This window comes from Guillardia theta (assembly GCF_000315625.1).
Source record: "Guillardia theta CCMP2712 unplaced genomic scaffold GUITHscaffold_41, whole genome shotgun sequence".
Taxonomy (NCBI): domain Eukaryota; class Cryptophyceae; order Pyrenomonadales; family Geminigeraceae; genus Guillardia; species Guillardia theta.
Window position 1 is genome coordinate 69,561 of NW_005434633.1, and position 18,116 is coordinate 87,676.

General features: G+C 53.0%; 12 protein-coding genes across 12 annotated transcripts; 2 read left to right on the top strand and 10 right to left on the bottom strand.

Moving 5' to 3' along the window:
- Positions 1-123: 123 nt before the first annotated feature.
- Positions 124-933, bottom strand: RPS26e (small subunit ribosomal protein S26e, cytoplasmic). The gene is made up of 4 exons (XM_005831324.1): positions 809-933; positions 549-660; positions 355-421; positions 124-228 (listed from the first exon to the last, which is right to left on the bottom strand). Exons 1-4 carry the CDS (start codon positions 926-928, stop codon positions 180-182), a joined length of 348 nt encoding a protein of 115 aa, XP_005831381.1. The 5' UTR covers positions 929-933; the 3' UTR covers positions 124-179.
- Positions 934-1,947: 1,014 nt separating this feature from the next.
- GUITHDRAFT_152998 (hypothetical protein) lies at positions 1,948-3,016 on the top strand. The gene is made up of 3 exons (XM_005831164.1): positions 1,948-1,997; positions 2,474-2,686; positions 2,737-3,016. Exons 1-3 carry the CDS (start codon positions 1,962-1,964, stop codon positions 2,881-2,883), a joined length of 396 nt encoding a protein of 131 aa, XP_005831221.1. The 5' UTR covers positions 1,948-1,961; the 3' UTR covers positions 2,884-3,016.
- Positions 3,017-4,294: 1,278 nt separating this feature from the next.
- GUITHDRAFT_109701 (hypothetical protein) lies at positions 4,295-5,230 on the bottom strand (the record flags this gene model as incomplete). The annotated part of the gene is made up of 1 exon (XM_005831165.1): positions 4,295-5,230. One exon carries the CDS (start codon positions 5,228-5,230, stop codon positions 4,295-4,297), a length of 936 nt encoding a protein of 311 aa, XP_005831222.1.
- Positions 5,231-5,539: 309 nt separating this feature from the next.
- On the bottom strand, positions 5,540-5,890 carry GUITHDRAFT_109702 (hypothetical protein; the record flags this gene model as incomplete). Its single annotated transcript, XM_005831166.1, has 1 exon — positions 5,540-5,890. The coding sequence occupies one exon, from the start codon at positions 5,888-5,890 to the stop codon at positions 5,540-5,542; it is 351 nt and encodes a 116-aa protein (XP_005831223.1).
- A 360-nt stretch (positions 5,891-6,250) lies between these two features.
- GUITHDRAFT_109703 (hypothetical protein) lies at positions 6,251-7,186 on the bottom strand (the record flags this gene model as incomplete). Its single annotated transcript, XM_005831167.1, has 1 exon — positions 6,251-7,186. One exon carries the CDS (start codon positions 7,184-7,186, stop codon positions 6,251-6,253), a length of 936 nt encoding a protein of 311 aa, XP_005831224.1.
- A 106-nt stretch (positions 7,187-7,292) lies between these two features.
- On the top strand, positions 7,293-7,684 carry GUITHDRAFT_109704 (hypothetical protein; the record flags this gene model as incomplete). The annotated part of the gene is made up of 3 exons (XM_005831168.1): positions 7,293-7,341; positions 7,387-7,561; positions 7,612-7,684. 3 exons carry the CDS (start codon positions 7,293-7,295, stop codon positions 7,682-7,684), a joined length of 297 nt encoding a protein of 98 aa, XP_005831225.1.
- Positions 7,685-8,200: 516 nt separating this feature from the next.
- On the bottom strand, positions 8,201-9,136 carry GUITHDRAFT_109705 (hypothetical protein; the record flags this gene model as incomplete). The annotated part of the gene is made up of 1 exon (XM_005831169.1): positions 8,201-9,136. One exon carries the CDS (start codon positions 9,134-9,136, stop codon positions 8,201-8,203), a length of 936 nt encoding a protein of 311 aa, XP_005831226.1.
- Positions 9,137-9,451: 315 nt separating this feature from the next.
- GUITHDRAFT_109706 (hypothetical protein) lies at positions 9,452-9,802 on the bottom strand (the record flags this gene model as incomplete). Its single annotated transcript, XM_005831170.1, has 1 exon — positions 9,452-9,802. One exon carries the CDS (start codon positions 9,800-9,802, stop codon positions 9,452-9,454), a length of 351 nt encoding a protein of 116 aa, XP_005831227.1.
- Positions 9,803-10,162: 360 nt separating this feature from the next.
- GUITHDRAFT_109707 (hypothetical protein) lies at positions 10,163-11,098 on the bottom strand (the record flags this gene model as incomplete). Its single annotated transcript, XM_005831171.1, has 1 exon — positions 10,163-11,098. The coding sequence occupies one exon, from the start codon at positions 11,096-11,098 to the stop codon at positions 10,163-10,165; it is 936 nt and encodes a 311-aa protein (XP_005831228.1).
- A 1,127-nt stretch (positions 11,099-12,225) lies between these two features.
- GUITHDRAFT_109708 (hypothetical protein) lies at positions 12,226-14,175 on the bottom strand (the record flags this gene model as incomplete). Its single annotated transcript, XM_005831172.1, has 1 exon — positions 12,226-14,175. One exon carries the CDS (start codon positions 14,173-14,175, stop codon positions 12,226-12,228), a length of 1,950 nt encoding a protein of 649 aa, XP_005831229.1.
- Positions 14,176-14,374: 199 nt separating this feature from the next.
- Positions 14,375-15,302, bottom strand: GUITHDRAFT_152999 (hypothetical protein). Its single transcript, XM_005831173.1, has one exon. The coding sequence runs from the start codon at positions 15,285-15,287 to the stop codon at positions 15,012-15,014; it is 276 nt and encodes a 91-aa protein (XP_005831230.1). The 5' UTR covers positions 15,288-15,302; the 3' UTR covers positions 14,375-15,011.
- A 749-nt stretch (positions 15,303-16,051) lies between these two features.
- GUITHDRAFT_109709 (hypothetical protein) lies at positions 16,052-17,080 on the bottom strand (the record flags this gene model as incomplete). The annotated part of the gene is made up of 1 exon (XM_005831174.1): positions 16,052-17,080. The coding sequence occupies one exon, from the start codon at positions 17,078-17,080 to the stop codon at positions 16,052-16,054; it is 1,029 nt and encodes a 342-aa protein (XP_005831231.1).
- Between the last annotated feature and the right edge of the window lie 1,036 nt (positions 17,081-18,116).

An 18,116-nucleotide genomic window follows, 5' to 3' on the forward strand; every position in this document is an offset into this window, starting at 1 on the left:
ATTATTTTTCATTGTTTGAATTTGGAGGGAATGAACTCAACAGAGTTGAGTGTGAATTCGATGTTCCTACTGACCAATTTAGATTGCTCTTCTCTCCACTCTCATCATGATTTTGCACTATGGTTGCATTCAAAATGTTTAATCTTTTGAACTTTTTGCAAACTTGTTTCGAAAGAATTTTACTTTTTAGCTGCGGTGGCCTTGTCGCCGGGACGAGGACCCCTAAACCTGCGGCACTGTGAGACCTAGTGGAGTACGACATTGACCGACACAATAGCAGGAGAGTAGGGACCAGGCAGAGGGAACGATGCTTGGTAGAGAAGGGAGAGGAGTAGCAAAGAGATTTTTTCTGACCTTGGAGGAGGATCTCTGATCTTGCGGGCAGTGCGAGATCGGACACGGACAACACGTGAGTGGATAGCTAAGAGAAAAGTCAGAAAATGCAGCGAGGAGCGAGAAAGTGAAGCAGGGAACGAAGAAAGGAGAAACGGCAATTGGCAGCAGCACAGGGCATGGGAAGAGACACGGAGAAGAGAGAGGAAGCTCACCGCAGGAGACGCAGTACTGAAGCTTCATGTACAGCTTAGGCAAGGTGTAGCTGTCGAAAACGCTTGCATCCCTCATGTCTCGCTGGCAACCGGCCTCGACCATGTTGCGAACCTGACAGTAGCTCGTTATGTTGGAGCAAGACATCACAAGTTTGTTCCAATACAGCATGGCAGAAACAGAAGAGAACAATCACGTTATCACCATGAGAAATCATGGAGGGCAGAGGAAGGACAACACGGCAACCATGAGCACAAGTTACCTGGAAGCGCTTCACGGCCTTGTCCTTAGGAACGCAGCGGGCGCAGTTGGAGCAGCGGATGATGGCAGTGTGTCCACGTCCGTGCTTATTTCTACCACCATTCCTCCTTTTCTTGGTCATGGTCTATCGCCAGCAGTTAGAACTCTTCCCTCAATTGTCACTAATTTGCTTAAAGACTCTGTCAAACTGACATGAAAATTCCCTTCACAGCAGGAATCGCAAGACCCACAAGAATGTGACTAGATACATCATATGCGATGTCTGGACAACACTGTGTTTGAATGTGTGTGATTGGAGTCTACATGTTCGACCATGGATTGAAGCTTAACGCCTACATCGCAAGGAGCCATTCCGTACAAAAGGTATCAACCTCTCCACCCATTCCACGCTCCTCGTCTTGGCCTATGAGCTTCCAATCATGACTATGGATCGAATCTAACTTGATAGCTAAGAAATTTCGGGAAAATCTACATACCGCATAGAACACTAGGTTACATTCTGGAATTCATCCCTCAAATCAGGTATCGAACCATGCCATTCCTCATCGATGTGATGATTCTGCTTGTGCAGAACATCGACTACGTTCGCATGCAACATCACCATCATCATCCCTCTTCTGTTCAACCTCCTCCCCCTCTTCTCCCGTCTGCATTCACACTCCCTCGTCCTTCGCTCTATGCCATCTCTGCTTGCGTGCCTCTCTCGTGCTGCTTCTTTTTTTTTCCTATAGACCCCCTACCCCTGCCCTCTGTTTCCATACCACCCAGCATCAAGCACTAACACCGGTTCTTGATGATATGTACCCTCACATCAGACAGATAAAATCTATTAAATGTACCGGTACTCAGGGAGAAATTCACTACCCTATCCCCCTTTAGAAAGGCTGACACCCCCTTGATTCTACCCTACCCTCTCGTCACCTGGCTATGGGGCTATTTTCTCCCACACGAGGTCAGGTGCTGCATGAGGGTCCGGAACATCGGGGCCGGAGAACCAACACTGAAATTAAGCTTGATGCCCGGCCGGGCCCGATCTTTGCGGTTCCGAGTCAGGAGTCACTGAGAGTCCGGCAGACGGGGATGAGGGGATGAGGGTCAACATCGGTGTTGTCGGTTGACTTGGGAGTAACGGACGAGAAGGCGGGAAGAGCGCCATGGACGAAGACGGGCAGATGCATGGGCAGATCCAGGTGATGGCGAGGACGATGGAGGAGAAACATGGCATGAGGGATATATCACTAGAAGGTTTCATGCCGAGATCTAGTTGGGATGCTGACTGGTTCGGTGATGATCATGTGTGGTTGGAGGATGGGGGCTGAAACAAGCGAAGGAGTTGCTGTTATGTTTGTTCTGCTGGCTGTCTGAGTGGGTTGAATGGTGTGGAAAAATCTCTTTGTTTTCTTGTTTTATTCTAAACAAGTTTGTGATTGTGAGATGAGACGCAACGATTATGTCTAATGATGACATATGACATGAAACAAGGAATTATGCTCAAAACAAAATTCTTCTAGCGTTTTGCACAAGATCTTTGCAAATCCTGATGTCTTGCTGCAATCCTCTATTCATGAAGCACCGACTCGCAAAGATGTTCCCTTTGAATGTCTTAGAGTTGCACATTTTATTGTTTCAAAAAACCAAGAATGATCGTCCTCTCACTTGCATCTAGGTGGTGGAGAACACCTACATCACCAAGCCTCAGGAGCACGAGAAGTTCCGAGCTGGCGAGGTCATTAGGGCCGTCAAGGCACTGCTGGAGGAGCGCTTGAAGGGGAAGAAGTATGATTCTAGCGAATCAGCGCAGTTGAGCAAGGAGCTCTGCACAGAGATCAAAGAGAAGGTGAAAGAGATAGGAGTGCCTCGGCACAAGCTTGTGGTTCAGGCAAGAAACAATTGAGTTTGCAGGAGTGCGAGCTGACAGCCATCATGTAGGTCACCATCGGAGAGGTACAGGGACAGGGCGTCAGAATTACAAGTCGATGCTTGTGGGATACAGAGACAGACAACCACGCTTCAGCTTATTACACTAATCCTCACCTGTATTGTGTTGCAATGGTATTTGCATGCTACTATGAGTGAGAGCAGCAACTCCGATGCCGACTTTTGGACTTCGTTGGCTCGGCTGAGATGTTATTAATTCCAACTGTTACATTTGAAGAATTCTGTTTGATAAGTTTGTAAGCCAAAACTTCAGAATGAAAGCAAAGTTTTGAAAACGTCAACCATTACCTTTAACCTTCGTGTGAAAAGGATTTGAGTGAATTTGTACTGCATGGAAAACTTCATTCATTCCTGCATCCGGCGAATCGTCGGAGTGATTAGTCATGAATATTCGCAGGATGATACCACTCTCTTGGTTGTCTCACTGCTGAAAGCTGGCAAGGGTGCCATTGAAAGTCCGCTGGAAAGCCAGGCTGCTGCCTCTGACTCCAGGACATCCGACTGGGCCGCTCAGTGACCCTCCTGATCGCCGAGACAAGAGGACTGGACGGCATTTAGCTTCTCAAACTATGAGACATCAACGTCGGGTACGCCTACAGGCAGCTGCGAGTCTTCATTGGGTCAGTGCTGAGATGCCTTCCCAAGGTCAGCAGAAGCCAGAAAGCCGCTACTCTCCTCCGAGCAACCCCGCCGCGACTAGAACGAACCCGTGCAAGCTATCAAACCCACCGCATGACTTGCCTTTCGCCCTCTTCAGCTTGTACCGACTACCCGCTGCTCGCGCGATCATCAGCGCACGCAGTCCCACACGTCAGTGTACATGTATCTTTACTCGACATACATACGTAGCCCTATCACCAGGACCAAGGCTACATCCCCACCAGCGGCTGGGCCTGGCCGGAGCAAGTAGTCGCAGCGTCTCCTCTTACCCTCCGACCTGTCGTGCGCAAGGAAGGTGACCGGTAGAGGTCTTGTTGGAGCGAGAGGGAGACGGAGAGGGGAAGGGGAAGAAGGAGAGGGAGAGGGAGAGGAGAGGGGGAAGGAGAGGGAGAGGAAAGGAAGAGGAGAGGGAGACGGAGACGGAGACGAAGACGGAGACGGAGAAAGGAGGAAAAGGGAGAGGGAGAGGGAGAGGGAGAGGGAGAGGGAGAGGGAGAGGGAGAGGGAGAGGCGAGGGGTAGACGTAGAGGGAGAGGGAGAGGGAGAGGGAGGGGGAGAGGGAAAGCAAGAGGGAGACGGAGACGGAGATGGGGAGGGAGGGCGAAAGGAAGAGGGAGGAGCGAGAGCAAGAGCGAGAGGGGAAGAGGGAGGGCGAGGTCTTGACGCATCGGTGGGCATCCCGACGGCGGGTGTGAATGCAGGCCGCACATCGTCTCGACCATAAGCAGCATTAATTACCAAGGCTGTGACAGGGACAGCTGTGATGTATTACGATCGCAACAGGAGGCGGCTTCAAGCTATTCGCAAACTATGTCTCTCCTCCCGCACTGTGCCAGGGACTGGGTCCCGGCGCAAGCTGACGGCAGCCTAACAGCATCGCGCTTCTACATCACTCGGGAATTTCTTCGTTGAGGTAGTCATAGAGATCGTTAAGCGCATTCATGGCGTCAGCCTTGCAATGAAAGTAGTCGTCCGACATGTATGCTGCTAGTCCGTTGAAGAGCTCTGCTCTGAGGGCCTTGTCTCTTGATCTCATGTCAGCGACTTCCATCCTGAGGAGCTCGATTTCTGACCTGCAGGCATCGAGATCTGTTCGAATGGGAGCATAGCACACAAACATGGGCACTTGCCAGTCGAAAAGCTCGCAAAGGTCGGGATCAGCCTTGGCCTCTGACAAGAACGATCTCACTACCTCAGCCCCGAGCTCGAAGTCTTCTCTCTTGCCATTCACCAGTATCCCCGTAGCTGCAATCCTCGCTTGCTCTCCGATAAACTCCTCCTTCAGAACGTGACATAGCCGGCTGAGCTGGTAGATCTTTTCGCACACCTTGTCTGGCGTCTCTGCCATCTCGAACGAGATGTACTCGTGCTGTTTGACATGTACTTGCTTGTAATCCGCCGACCCCGCCGGGCCCGGCATGACTGCTATGACGTCGCTCGCTGGGTTGTCTATCACGGTCTGGAGCAAGACAGAGAGATACGCATCGTGCTTCAAACAGACCGTCATGTCAGCTTGACAAACCATCCCCTCGTGAGGATCGCCTCGCTCGCTCTCTGAGGTTCCGTTAAAGAGCATGCTTGGCGGCAGGCTCTGGGGGACCTTGGACTGGAAGCAAGCATTGAGCTTCATGCGGAACCGCTGCAAAGACGCCTTGCCTCGCTCGAGCTTCTTCACGTCGCTGTAACCGAGCTCGAGGCTATGTCGTTGATACGCTCCTACCTTGAAGACCGCAGCGAGGACCTGGAGGGGCATGGTGCGCGTGGTCGACAAGTGCGCTATGGTACCGCTGCCACGCAGCCTGAAGAGCTGTTCTTCCTCTGCCATAGTCGCTGCCGGCGCAGCGGAAGAAGCCGCGGTCGTTGGGCCGAAGTGAAACAGGACCTATCGGGGGGGGAGTGTCTGATAGAAGATCGCGCTGACCTCAGAGTCAGAGAGTAGAAAAGAGGAAAGGCAGCATCTCTCTGGTAGGATTGATGTTTTTTTTTTCGTTTCGAAGCAGACAACGACAAGATCCGACAGTCGTCTTCAGCTACAGCAAGTCCGCGCCAGAGGGCCCGGCATGCTCGCTCAGTGGTCATAGTGGGGCACGAGTCGCAGGACGTGAAGTCGAGTAGGAGCGCGATCCCCCAGTCACTAGCGCAGGTGCACGTGGTCTCGACGACGCTGGAAGAGAGCCATGACCTCATCAAAGAGGAGCCTCGATAGGTGAGCTGTGGCAAGGATGCAGCAGGCGCGAGCTGAAGCTTGCTTGGCAGGTTCCTGGTTCACATCGAGACTGCGGCGCGTGAGATGAGACAGAAGGAGGAGCAGAGCGTTGTTGGGGATTGAGGTGTTTGGGAGGGACCTGTGTATACTCGAATAACAAGCGCATTGAAAGTATTTCGAGTCGGTTGTGATCATGACGCGAGCAGTCTGGTCAAGGTTCTGCACTTGAGCCTCACTTGGGAGAGTGCGGAGAGCAGAGATCCGAGTAGTCCGCTTCATGGGCGCTCGGGAGCGGGCTTGCAGTAACATCACACGTGGGTAGGAGACCATGCAGGCAGTGGCGATACTAGTCGGGAGGTAGATGCGGGCTGTGCTCTGCTGTCAGCCGGCCGGGCTGTCGGGAGGGGTCTTGACGCATCGGTGGGCATCCCGACGGCGGGTGTGAATGCAGGCCGCACATCGTCTCGACCATAAGCAGCATTAATTACCAAGGCTGTGACAGGGACAGCTGTGATGTATTACGATCGCAACAGGAGGCGGCTTCAAGCTATTCGCAAACTATGTCTCTCCTCCCGCACTGTGCCAGGGACTGGGTCCCGGCGCAAGCTGACGGCAGCCTAACAGCATCGCGCTTCTACATCACTCGGGAATTTCTTCGTTGAGGTAGTCATAGAGATCGTTAAGCGCATTCATGGCGTCAGCCTTGCAATGAAAGTAGTCGTCCGACATGTATGCTGCTAGTCCGTTGAAGAGCTCTGCTCTGAGGGCCTTGTCTCTTGATCTCATGTCAGCGACTTCCATCCTGAGGAGCTCGATTTCTGACCTGCAGGCATCGAGATCTGTTCGAATGGGAGCATAGCACACAAACATGGGCACTTGCCAGTCGAAAAGCTCGCAAAGGTCGGGATCAGCCTTGGCCTCTGACAAGAACGATCTCACTACCTCAGCCCCGAGCTCGAAGTCTTCTCTCTTGCCATTCACCAGTATCCCCGTAGCTGCAATCCTCGCTTGCTCTCCGATAAACTCCTCCTTCAGAACGTGACATAGCCGGCTGAGCTGGTAGATCTTTTCGCACACCTTGTCTGGCGTCTCTGCCATCTCGAACGAGATGTACTCGTGCTGTTTGACATGTACTTGCTTGTAATCCGCCGACCCCGCCGGGCCCGGCATGACTGCTATGACGTCGCTCGCTGGGTTGTCTATCACGGTCTGGAGCAAGACAGAGAGATACGCATCGTGCTTCAAACAGACCGTCATGTCAGCTTGACAAACCATCCCCTCGTGAGGATCGCCTCGCTCGCTCTCTGAGGTTCCGTTAAAGAGCATGCTTGGCGGCAGGCTCTGGGGGACCTTGGACTGGAAGCAAGCATTGAGCTTCATGCGGAACCGCTGCAAAGACGCCTTGCCTCGCTCGAGCTTCTTCACGTCGCTGTAACCGAGCTCGAGGCTATGTCGTTGATACGCTCCTACCTTGAAGACCGCAGCGAGGACCTGGAGGGGCATGGTGCGCGTGGTCGACAAGTGCGCTATGGTACCGCTGCCACGCAGCCTGAAGAGCTGTTCTTCCTCCGCCATAGTCGCTGCCGGCGCAGCGGAAGATGCCGCGGTCGTTCCCCTTCAAGGCTTGCATCATGGGCCATATTACCTTCAGTAGTAGTGTGACCTCTTCCGACATCACGCTATGTGTACGACGCTGGGAACGCTGGGGAGGAGAAGGATCTGGATCAATGGTGAGACCCTTTTCTGCTGTGTGCTGATCCGACAGTCGTCTTCAGCTACAGCAAGTCCGCGCCAGAGGGCCCGGCATGCTCGCTCAGTGGTCATAGTGGGGCACGAGTCGCAGGACGTCAAGCCGAGTAGGAGCGCGATCCCCAAGTCACTAGCGCAGGTGCACGTGGTCTCGACGACGCTGGAAGAGAGCCATGACCTCATCAAAGAGGAGTTCGATAGGTGAGCTGTGGCAAGGATGCAGCAGGCGCGAGCTGAAGCTTGCTTGGCAGGTTCCTGGTTCACATCGAGACTGCGGCGCGTGAGATGAGACAGAAGGAGGAGCAGAGCGTTGTTGGGGATTGAGGTGTTTGGGAGGGACCTGTGTATACTCGAATAACAAGCGCATTGAAAGTATTTCGAGTCGGTTGTGATCGTGACGCGAGCAGTCTGGTCAAGGTGCTGCACTTGAGCCTCACTTGGGAGAGTGCGGAGAGCAGAGATCCGAGTAGTCCGCTTCATGGGCGCTCGGGAGCGGGCTTGCAGTAACATCCCACGTGGGTAGGAGACCATGCAGGCTGTGGCGATACTAGTCGGGAGGTAGATGCGGGCTGTGCTCTGCTGTCAGCCGGCCGGGCTGTCGGGAGAGGTCTGGACACATCGGTGGGCATCCCGACGGCGGGTGTGAATGCAGGCCGCACATCGTCTCGACCATAAGCAGCATTAATTACCAAGGCTGTGACAGGGACAGCTGTGATGTATTACGATCGCAACAGGAGGCGGCTTCAAGCTATTCGCAAACTATGTCTCTCCTCCCGCACTGTGCCAGGGACTGGGTCCCGGCGCAAGCTGACGGCAGCCTTACAGCATCGCGCTTCTACATCACTCGGTCTCATCTTCGTCGAGGTAGTCACAGAGATGGTTAAGGTCATTCATGGCGTCAGCCTTGCAATGAAAGTAGTCGTCCGACATGTATGCTGCTAGTCCGTTGAGGAGCTCTGCTCTGAGGGCCTTGTCTCTTGATCTCATGTCAGCGACTTCCATCCTGAGGAGCTCGATTTCTGACCTGCAGGCATCGAGATCTGTTCGAATGGGAGCATAGCACACAAACATGGGCACTTGCCAGTCGAAAAGCTCGCAAAGGTCGGGATCAGCCTTGGCCTCTGACAAGAACGATCTCACTACCTCAGCCCCGAGCTCGAAGTCTTCTCTCTTGCCATTCACCAGTATCCCCGTAGCTGCAATCCTCGCTTGCTCTCCGATAAACTCCTCCTTCAGAACGTGACATAGCCGGCTGAGCTGGTAGATCTTTTCGCACACCTTGTCTGGCGTCTCTGCCATCTCGAACGAGATGTACTCGTGCTGTTTGACATGTACTTGCTTGTAATCCGCCGACCCCGCCGGGCCCGGCATGACTGCTATGACGTCGCTCGCTGGGTTGTCTATCACGGTCTGGAGCAAGACAGAGAGATACGCATCGTGCTTCAAACAGACCGTCATGTCAGCTTGACAAACCATCCCGACGTGAGGATCGCCTCGCTTGCTCTCAGAGGTTCCGTCAAAGAGCATGCTTGGCGGCAGGCTCTGGGGGACCTTGGACTGGAAGCAAGCATTGAGCTTCATGCGGAACCGCTGCAAAGACGCCTTGCCTCGCTCGAGCTTCTTCACGTCGCTGTAATCGAGCTGGAGGCTATGTCGTTGATACGCTCCTACCTTGAAGACCGCAGCGAGGACCTGGAGGGGCATGGTGCGCGTGGTCGACAAGTGCGCTATGGTACCGCTGCCACGCAGCCTGAAGAGCTGTTCTTCCTCCGCCATAGTCGCTGCCGGCGCAGCGGAAGATGCCGCGGTCGTTCCCCTTCAAGGCTTGCATCATGGGCCCTATGGGGGGGGGGGTGTCTGATAGAAGATCGCGCTGACCTCAGAGTCAGAGAGTAGAAAAGAGGAAAGGCAGCATCTCTCTGGTAGGATTGATGTTTTTTTTTTCGTTTCGAAGCAGACAACGACAAGATCCGACAGTCGTCTTCAGCTACAGCAAGTCCGCGCCAGAGGGCCCGGCATGCTCGCTCAGTGGTCATAGTGGGGCACGAGTCGCAGGACGTGAAGTCGAGTAGGAGCGCGATCCCCCAGTCACTAGCGCAGGTGCACGTGGTCTCGACGACGCTGGAAGAGAGCCATGACCTCATCAAAGAGGAGCCTCGATAGGTGAGCTGTGGCAAGGATGCAGCAGGCGCGAGCTGAAGCTTGCTTGGCAGGTTCCTGGTTCACATCGAGACTGCGGCGCGTGAGATGAGACAGAAGGAGGAGCAGAGCGTTGTTGGGGATTGAGGTGTTTGGGAGGGACCTGTGTATACTCGAATAACAAGCGCATTGAAAGTATTTCGAGTCGGTTGTGATCATGACGCGAGCAGTCTGGTCAAGGTTCTGCACTTGAGCCTCACTTGGGAGAGTGCGGAGAGCAGAGATCCGAGTAGTCCGCTTCATGGGCGCTCGGGAGCGGGCTTGCAGTAACATCACACGTGGGTAGGAGACCATGCAGGCAGTGGCGATACTAGTCGGGAGGTAGATGCGGGCTGTGCTCTGCTGTCAGCCGGCCGGGCTGTCGGGAGGGGTCTTGACGCATCGGTGGGCATCCCGACGGCGGGTGTGAATGCAGGCCGCACATCGTCTCGACCATAAGCAGCATTAATTACCAAGGCTGTGACAGGGACAGCTGTGATGTATTACGATCGCAACAGGAGGCGGCTTCAAGCTATTCGCAAACTATGTCTCTCCTCCCGCACTGTGCCAGGGACTGGGTCCCGGCGCAAGCTGACGGCAGCCTTACAGCATCGCGCTTCTACATCACTCGGTCTCATCTTCGTCGAGGTAGTCACAGAGATGGTTAAGGTCATTCATGGCGTCAGCCTTGCAATGAAAGTAGTCGTCCGACATGTATGCTGCTAGTCCGTTGAAGAGCTCTGCTCTGAGGGCCTTGTCTCTTGATCTCATGTCAGCGACTTCCATCCTGAGGAGCTCGATTTCTGACCTGCAGGCATCGAGATCTGTTCGAATGGGAGCATAGCACACAAACATGGGCACTTGCCAGTCGAAAAGCTCGCAAAGGTCGGGATCAGCCTTGGCCTCTGACAAGAACGATCTCACTACCTCAGCCCCGAGCTCGAAGTCTTCTCTCTTGCCATTCACCAGTATCCCCGTAGCTGCAATCCTCGCTTGCTCTCCGATAAACTCCTCCTTCAGAACGTGACATAGCCGGCTGAGCTGGTAGATCTTTTCGCACACCTTGTCTGGCGTCTCTGCCATCTCGAACGAGATGTACTCGTGCTGTTTGACATGTACTTGCTTGTAATCCGCCGACCCCGCCGGGCCCGGCATGACTGCTATGACGTCGCTCGCTGGGTTGTCTATCACGGTCTGGAGCAAGACAGAGAGATACGCATCGTGCTTCAAACAGACCGTCATGTCAGCTTGACAAACCATCCCGACGTGAGGATCGCCTCGCTTGCTCTCAGAGGTTCCGTCAAAGAGCATGCTTGGCGGCAGGCTCTGGGGGACCTTGGACTGGAAGCAAGCATTGAGCTTCATGCGGAACCGCTGCAAAGACGCCTTGCCTCGCTCGAGCTTCTTCACGTCGCTGTAACCGAGCTCGAGGCTATGTCGTTGATACGCTCCTACCTTGAAGACCGCAGCGAGGACCTGGAGGGGCATGGTGCGCGTGGTCGACAAGTGCGCTATGGTACCGCTGCCACGCAGCCTGAAGAGCTGTTCTTCCTCCGCCATAGTCGCTGCCGGCGCAGCGGAAGATGCCGCGGTCGTTCCCCTTCAAGGCTTGCATCATGGGCCATATTACCTTCAGTAGTAGTGTGACCTCTTCCGACATCACGAGAATAGTTCCCAGACTCCGACCATGGTAGTTTGGGAATTCTATGTTCGATGTATTGAGCAACCATCGGAAAGTTTATGCAACTCAGAGGTAAGGTGGTGGTTGTCAGACGATCTTGCCAAGATCGCTTCATGAACGCTCCTGGGAAGTATGAAAGATTGATACAATGATTTACACCAGCGGTCTCGAATGCGATTTCAAGGCCGCACATGGAACAATTAGTTTGTTGCAAGGGAAAGTGGAGGGGCAGAACAGGAGGAATGACTGCGTTAGCCCGAACAGCAGTGTTCATGGCGTCAGGCAGCGCGACGGTGTCAAAGATTTTATAGCATGCATCCGCTTGAATGGAGGCCCGGGAGCCGAGGGCTTCTGTTGGTATGAATACGCATCTATGTTTATCTATCAGAACATGGCCCTCCAATCACAACACGAAGCCCCGATGGAGGAACTGATAATGGATGTTCGATCCATGCAAGTACAAACCTGTCAACTTGGCGAATCAGGATAAGCTGCTCAGCAAGTCTCAGGCGACATCTCCTCCTCTAGTAGTTGGCGTCCGCCCTGAAGTTCATAGAATCATCCCCTTGCCCTGATTCTAATTCCTCACATTGAACCTGCTAAGGTGATTCGGCATGTTCTGCCCGGCCGAACTCGGGACTTGAGCCAGGGCAAGGTTCCGTACTAGCCGGGAACCTTACTCTGAGCTGAGGCCACGACGGGGCGGGCGGGCCTGCCTTCACTGTCTCGGAACTCGCCGGGCCAGGAGGGCCGCGACGGTTGCACGGGGTCGCATGAGTAATTATATGGGCCCGCATGAATAAATTGCATGTGCTAGCACAAGTAGCCTGGCGGAATAGTTGCCGCAAGACTTGACAAGATCATGGTAGCTGGTTCTCCTGGAGGAGATTGCCGTGAGATTGACTTGCAGCCCGACAAGCATGCATTCCTTTGTTCAGCGCAACATTTCTTGGTCAGATCTTGCCTCTCCCTTCAAGCGAGTGCTCAGCCCTCCCGTGATGCGAGGTCACAGCATATCCATACTCGCTACCTCTGCCTGCTTATCCTCGGACCCCTTCTTCCATCCGTACTCCTCCAGCGCCCCGCAATTCTTGATAGTGTCGATCTGAAAATCCTCGAGCATTTCTGGCGGAACGATGAAAACTACTTTCACTTTCCAACCCTTGGTTGGGATGTTGAGCTTCTTGAGAGCTTTTGCGAAGGGAGAGAGCTTAAATGAGTGCGACGATGAAACTGTCACCTGCACAAGCTCGACCAACTTCGCACGCACATTCACAATAATAGCATCATAGCCTGGTTGAAACACGTTGATTGGCCTCAAGCATGCTCTCTCTTGAGGAAGACCCTCCATGACCTCGTTCGCATCGAAAAGAAACACTGGGCATCCCATCCAAACCTGATTCACACGTGACACGCCCTGGCGATACGTCAGGGTCAGCCCTTGCTTCACCTTCTTGAAAAATAAAAGCTCGAAAAGGTAGCCCCTTATGCTGGGAATGCTTGTCCCATCCAACAGTCTTTTCAAAACGCCCACCTCCGCTACTTCCGCTAGCTTCATGGCGACGTACTTGCTCACGGGCATCCAGGACGCTTCTTCGCCATGCATGTACCGTGCAGTCAAGTGATTTACAGCATCCAACGAGGAGTCACCAACGATACCCTGGAACAGATTTTCTAGGTTTCGACACGATGTAAGAGCCCGATCCAGCCTCTGCTTCACCACCGCTGCCGTCTTTTCGAACATGTACCGACATGAGCCGCCAGCCAGGTAATGCTTCGACATAATCTGCTCTTCTCTCGTTCCATTCCTCTTCCGTATCCTCATACCAATGTGCACCGCAGTGTCGTGCAATGCTAGCATGGCTTTCACCCTCTTGTAGAAAGCATCGCACTTCACTGCATTCAGGTACTCACCAGTTGTCCATGATACAACGGTGTGCGGCATCAGATTCACATCATCTTCGAACCTGTCCCGAACCTTTCCTCCAGACATCGACGTCACAACGATAACCCGTCGATTCTGTCTGTCACCTAGGAGCCATGTCGTACATGCTCGATAGCAGTGTGCATGATGCGACTCGTGCCTTAAGTAGCCATCGATGACCACAAGACGCTTCTCGCTGTCCGGCCAATCTTCTAGTATTTTCCTGGTCCATTTCAGCGAGCATTCTGCTGGTATCGTGCACGATCTCCTCTTAGACCGTACGATCTGAATGCACTCAGTCCCCTTAGTTGCATCGAGCTGAAAGAATGTCACGCTCCACTCCTCCATGCCAAGCGACAAGCAGAAGGCTAGCGTCGTCGTCGTCTTGCCAGTTCCCGGCGGACCTTGGATCCAGCCCAAGGCCCGGCTCTCTAACACCTGCTCCCTCAGGAAACGTTGCTGCTCGTGGAATGCTTTCCGGCAGTAAAGCAGTGTCTCGCCGTCGCCTTGCAGGTATGATGCATCGAAACGAAAGTACTTGTTGCCATGGCAAAAGCCTGTCCGCTCCAATGCTGCCTCTGACTCGACCCAGTCAATCCGTGTCCCATCGGATTTTCTGCTTTGCCTCTGGAGATCACGCAGCTGCTTCAACCGCTCTCCAAGCTGCTCTCCAAGCTGCTTCTCTCGCACTTCAAGATGCGTCACCCGCTCTACAAGGACCGTCTTCATCGTTGAATCCTGTTCATGCTCGATCCTTTTCAGAACCTCCTTGATCTCGTGTTGTACTTCCTTGATCTCTTGTTGTGCCTGCTTGATCTCTTGTTTTACTTCCTTGATCTCTCGCTGTACCTCCTCTATCTGAAGCTTCACCTGATCCTCTGATCCTCCTCCACCTCTCGTGTGCTTAACCAGACCCTCAGACCAGCAAGAAGGATCACGAGCAATACCGGGCCATGAAGAGATCCACTTCGAGTTGCAAGACACGGAGGAGCAAGACCATGAGTGGGCAGGAACCAGCGTCCCGACGATCATCGTCGGCAGCTCAAGCGCCAACAACTGCATCATCGTTGTAGCCACCGCCATCCAGCACTCAACCCAGTCCGCCTCAGAGAGATTGAACCAACCCTATGGCACGCGCAACCGTGGATGCCCTAGTATTTAAATCCTTCTTGAGGAGTTGAGTCATTATTACTACGACACATGAACCCCAACTTTGTACGTGACCCCACCATCTTCACTCAATATTCTGGTACAAATGTGTACCAATCCTTCAAGCTAAAACTATTTTAAAACAACAGCTTCGTGGAAAATGGCTAAGTCCTTTGCCAGGAGACAAGCATCCCTTGAGTCAGAGAGTAGCCTGTATCTTTCATCTACCCAGCGAAGCAGTTCCAACAAAGAGATCGAGTAGAAACATCGAAGTGCCAAGTACAAAGCATTCACGGAAGCTTTAGTGGAAGCTTTAGCATTCACGGAAGCCTGAATTTGCTACTCGCACACTGGCAGGTAAGAACTCTTCCCTGTAGTTGTCCTGGGTCAAAGCTCTGCTGTTCTTCCCAAAAGAATATTTCGTCGATTGAGTCAGTTATATTCTGTTTCAGGCATAAATGATCTTACATTAAATGTTGCTTCTTGATGCACATTTTCATGTCCAGTTGTAATGATGTTACTAGGCGTTTCTAGGCTAACGTACTTGATTGCGAAGCATTCGAAGTTGCGATGACCCCTTCCAGTGGGTTCACCTGTTCTTCATTCATTCTTTCCTCATGTGTCCTTCGCAAAGCTTCTCCACTTCGTTCATCGTGGATACGATCACTGATCATGAGCATTTCATCAGTTTGACCAGTATAACATTTATCTCATTCATCTCACCTGCTGTCAATGTCGTTTGCCTCTGCAGGTGGCCGCCGTATATACTTGTAAACTGTAATGTACGACAAGCTTTCATACTTCTTCTTCTCGTTTTCCTTCTTCCATGAATCATCCCCATAAATTTTTTCTATAAGCTTTTTGTATGCTGTGTCAAAACAATTTTGGTAATTCTCTACAGTGACTTTCTCCTGTCCCTCTAGTCCGCCTTCATCTCTTGCCATGTGCTCAAGCTTCTCCATAACTTTCCGTGCCTTGCAAAAGTTTTGCCGCATCCTTTTCTTGCGGATAAATTCCGGTTTCAACTTCTTCAAAGGGCATATCTTTTTTGCTATTCCATTCTCAACAAATTGTTCCCCACAGTGCCAACGTTGCCACAGGTTCTTACAGTCTACCTTCTGCACAAAATCGTAATTTTGAGGAACCATACAGATTTCACCTGTGTCCCACTTGAACAAATCGCCTTGTACTGATGAGTCCGTGCCAACACCCCAGGTCATGTCATGCCCACTGCCGCCGCCATGAGCTTCGACACATTGAAAACCGTTTTCTTCAAATGCTGAAACCTTGCTGTGAATTCCAATCGAACTGAACTATCCGAAACTTTCTCATGTATCTTGAAAGGTCCAACGAAACGCAACTTCATCTTTGCCACTTGTAATCTCGCTGCTTGCGATGTTGCTTCAGAAATTTCTCGGTTTGAATCGCAGAAGCTGCTGCACTTGAGCCTCATTTGGGAGAGTGCGGAGAGCAGAGATCCGAGTAGTCCGCTTCATGGGCGCTCGGGAGCGGGCTTGCAGTAACATCCCACGTGGGTAGGTGACCATGCAGGCTGTGGCGATACTAGTCGGGAGGTAGATGCGGGCTGTGCTCTGCTGTCAGCCGGCCGGGCTGTCGGGAGAGGTCTTGACGCATCGGTGGGCATCCCGACGGCGGGTGTGAATGCCGGCCGCACATCGTCTCGACCATAAGCAGCATTAATTACCAAGGCTGTGACAGGGACAGCTGTGATGTATTACGATCGCAACAGGAGGCGGCTTCAAGCTATTCGCAAACTATGTCTCTCCTCCCGCACTGTGCCAGGGACTGGGTCCCGGCGCAAGCTGACGGCAGCCTTACAGCATCGCGCTTCTACATCACTTGGTCTCATCCTTGAGGTAGTCATAGAGAGATCGTTAAGCGCATTCATGGCGTCAGCCTTGCAATGAAAGTAGTCGTCCGACATGTATGCTGCTAGTCCGTTGAGGAGCTCTGCTCTGAGGGCCTTGTCTCTTGATCTCATGTCAGCGACTTCCATCCTGAGGAGCTCGATTTCTGACCTGCTGGCATCGAGATCTGTTCGAATGGGAGCATAGCACACAAACATGGGCACTTGCCAGTCGAAAAGCTCGCAAAGGTCGGGATCAGCCTTGGCCTCTGACAAGAACGATCTCACTACCTCAGCCCCGAGCTCGAAGTCTTCTCTCTTGCCATTCACCAGTATCCCCGTAGCTGCAATCCTCGCTTGCTCTCCGATAAACTCCTCCTTCAGAACGTGACATAGCCGGCTGAGCTGGTAGATCTTTTCGCACACCTTGTCTGGCGTCTCTGCCATCTCGAACGAGATGTACTCGTGCTGTTTGACATGTACTTGCTTGTAATCCGCCGACCCCGCCGGGCCCGGCATGACTGCTATGACGTCGCTCGCTGGGTTGTCTATCACGGTCTGGAGCAAGACAGAGAGATACGCATCGTGCTTCAAACAGACCGTCATGTCAGCTTGACAAACCATCCCCTCGTGAGGATCGCCTCGCTCGCTCTCAGAGGTTCCGTTAAAGAGCATGCTTGGCGGCAGGCTCTGGGGGACCTTGGACTGGAAGCAAGCATTGAGCTTCATGCGGAACCGCTGCGAAGACGCCTTGCCTCGCTCGAGCTTCTTCACGTCGCTGTAACCGAGCTCGAGGCTATGTCGTTGATACGCTCCTACCTTGAAGACCGCAGCGAGGACCTGGAGGGGCATGGTGCGCGTGGTCGACAAGTGCGCTATGGTACCGCTGCCACGCAGGAAGAGCTCTTCTTGTTCCGCCATAGTCGCTGCCGGCGCAGCGGAAGATGCCGCGGTCGTTCCCCTTCAAGGCTTGCATCATGGGCCATATTACCTTCAGTAGTAGTGTGACCTCTTCCGACATCACGAGAATAGTTCCCAGACTCCGACCATGGTAGTTTGGGAATTCTATGTTCGATGTATTGAGCAACCATCGGAAAGTTTATGCAACTCAGAGGTAAGGTGGTGGTTGTCAGACGATCTTGCCAAGATCGCTTCATGAACGCTCCTGGGAATTATGAAAGATTGATACAATGATTTACACCAGCGGTCTCGAACGCGATTTCAAGGCCGCACATGGAACAATTAGTTTGTTGCAAGGGAAAGTGGAGGGGCAGAACAGGAGGAATGACTGCGTTAGCCCGAACAGCAGTGTTCATGGCGTCAGGCAGCGCGACGGTGTCAAAGATTTTATAGCATGCATCCGCTTGAATGGAGGCCCGGGAGCCGAGGGCTTCTGTTGGTATGAATACGCATCTATGTTTATCTATCAGAACATGGCCCTCCAATCACAACACGAAGCCCCGATGGAGGAACTGATAATGGATGTTCGATCCATGCAAGTACAAACCTGTCAACTTGGCGAATCAGGATAAGCTGCTCAGCAAGTCTCAGGCGACATCTCCTCCTCTAGTAGTTGGCGTCCGCCCTGAAGTTCATAGAATCATCCCCTTGCCCTGATTCTAATTCCTCACATTGAACCTGCTAAGGTGATTCGGCATGTTCTGCCCGGCCGAACTCGGGACTTAAGCCAGGGCAAGGTTCCGTACTAGCCGGGAACCTTACTCTGAGCTGAGGCCACGACGGGGCGGGCGGGCCTGCCTTCACTGTCTCGGAACTCGCCGGGCCAGGAGGGCCGCGACGGTTGCACGGGGTCGCATGAGTAATTATATGGGCCCGCATGAATAAATTGCATGTGCTAGCACAAGTAGCCTGGCGGAATAGTTGCCGCAAGACTTGACAAGATCATGGTAGCTGGTTCTCCTGGAGGAGATTGCCGTGAGATTGACTGCAGCCCGAC

Excerpts from the sequence above, each read along its gene's own strand:
- RPS26e (XM_005831324.1), bottom strand. The coding sequence starts at position 928 with ATGACCAAGAAAAGGAGGAATGGTGGTAGAAATAAGCACGGACGTGGA. Across the intron at positions 661-808 it reads AGGCCGTGAAGCGCTTCCAG|GTTCGCAACATGGTCGAGGC; the intron begins GTAACTTGTGCT and ends AGCTACTGTCAG. Across the intron at positions 229-354 it reads ATCAGAGATCCTCCTCCAAG|GTTTAGGGGTCCTCGTCCCG; the intron begins GTCAGAAAAAAT and ends ACAGTGCCGCAG.
- GUITHDRAFT_152999 (XM_005831173.1), bottom strand. The coding sequence starts at position 15,287 with ATGCGGCAAAACTTTTGCAAGGCACGGAAAGTTATGGAGAAGCTTGAG.
- GUITHDRAFT_152998 (XM_005831164.1), top strand. The coding sequence starts at position 1,962 with ATGGACGAAGACGGGCAGATGCATGGGCAGATCCAG. Across the intron at positions 1,998-2,473 it reads AGATGCATGGGCAGATCCAG|GTGGTGGAGAACACCTACAT; the intron begins GTGATGGCGAGG and ends ACTTGCATCTAG. Across the intron at positions 2,687-2,736 it reads GGCACAAGCTTGTGGTTCAG|GTCACCATCGGAGAGGTACA; the intron begins GCAAGAAACAAT and ends GCCATCATGTAG.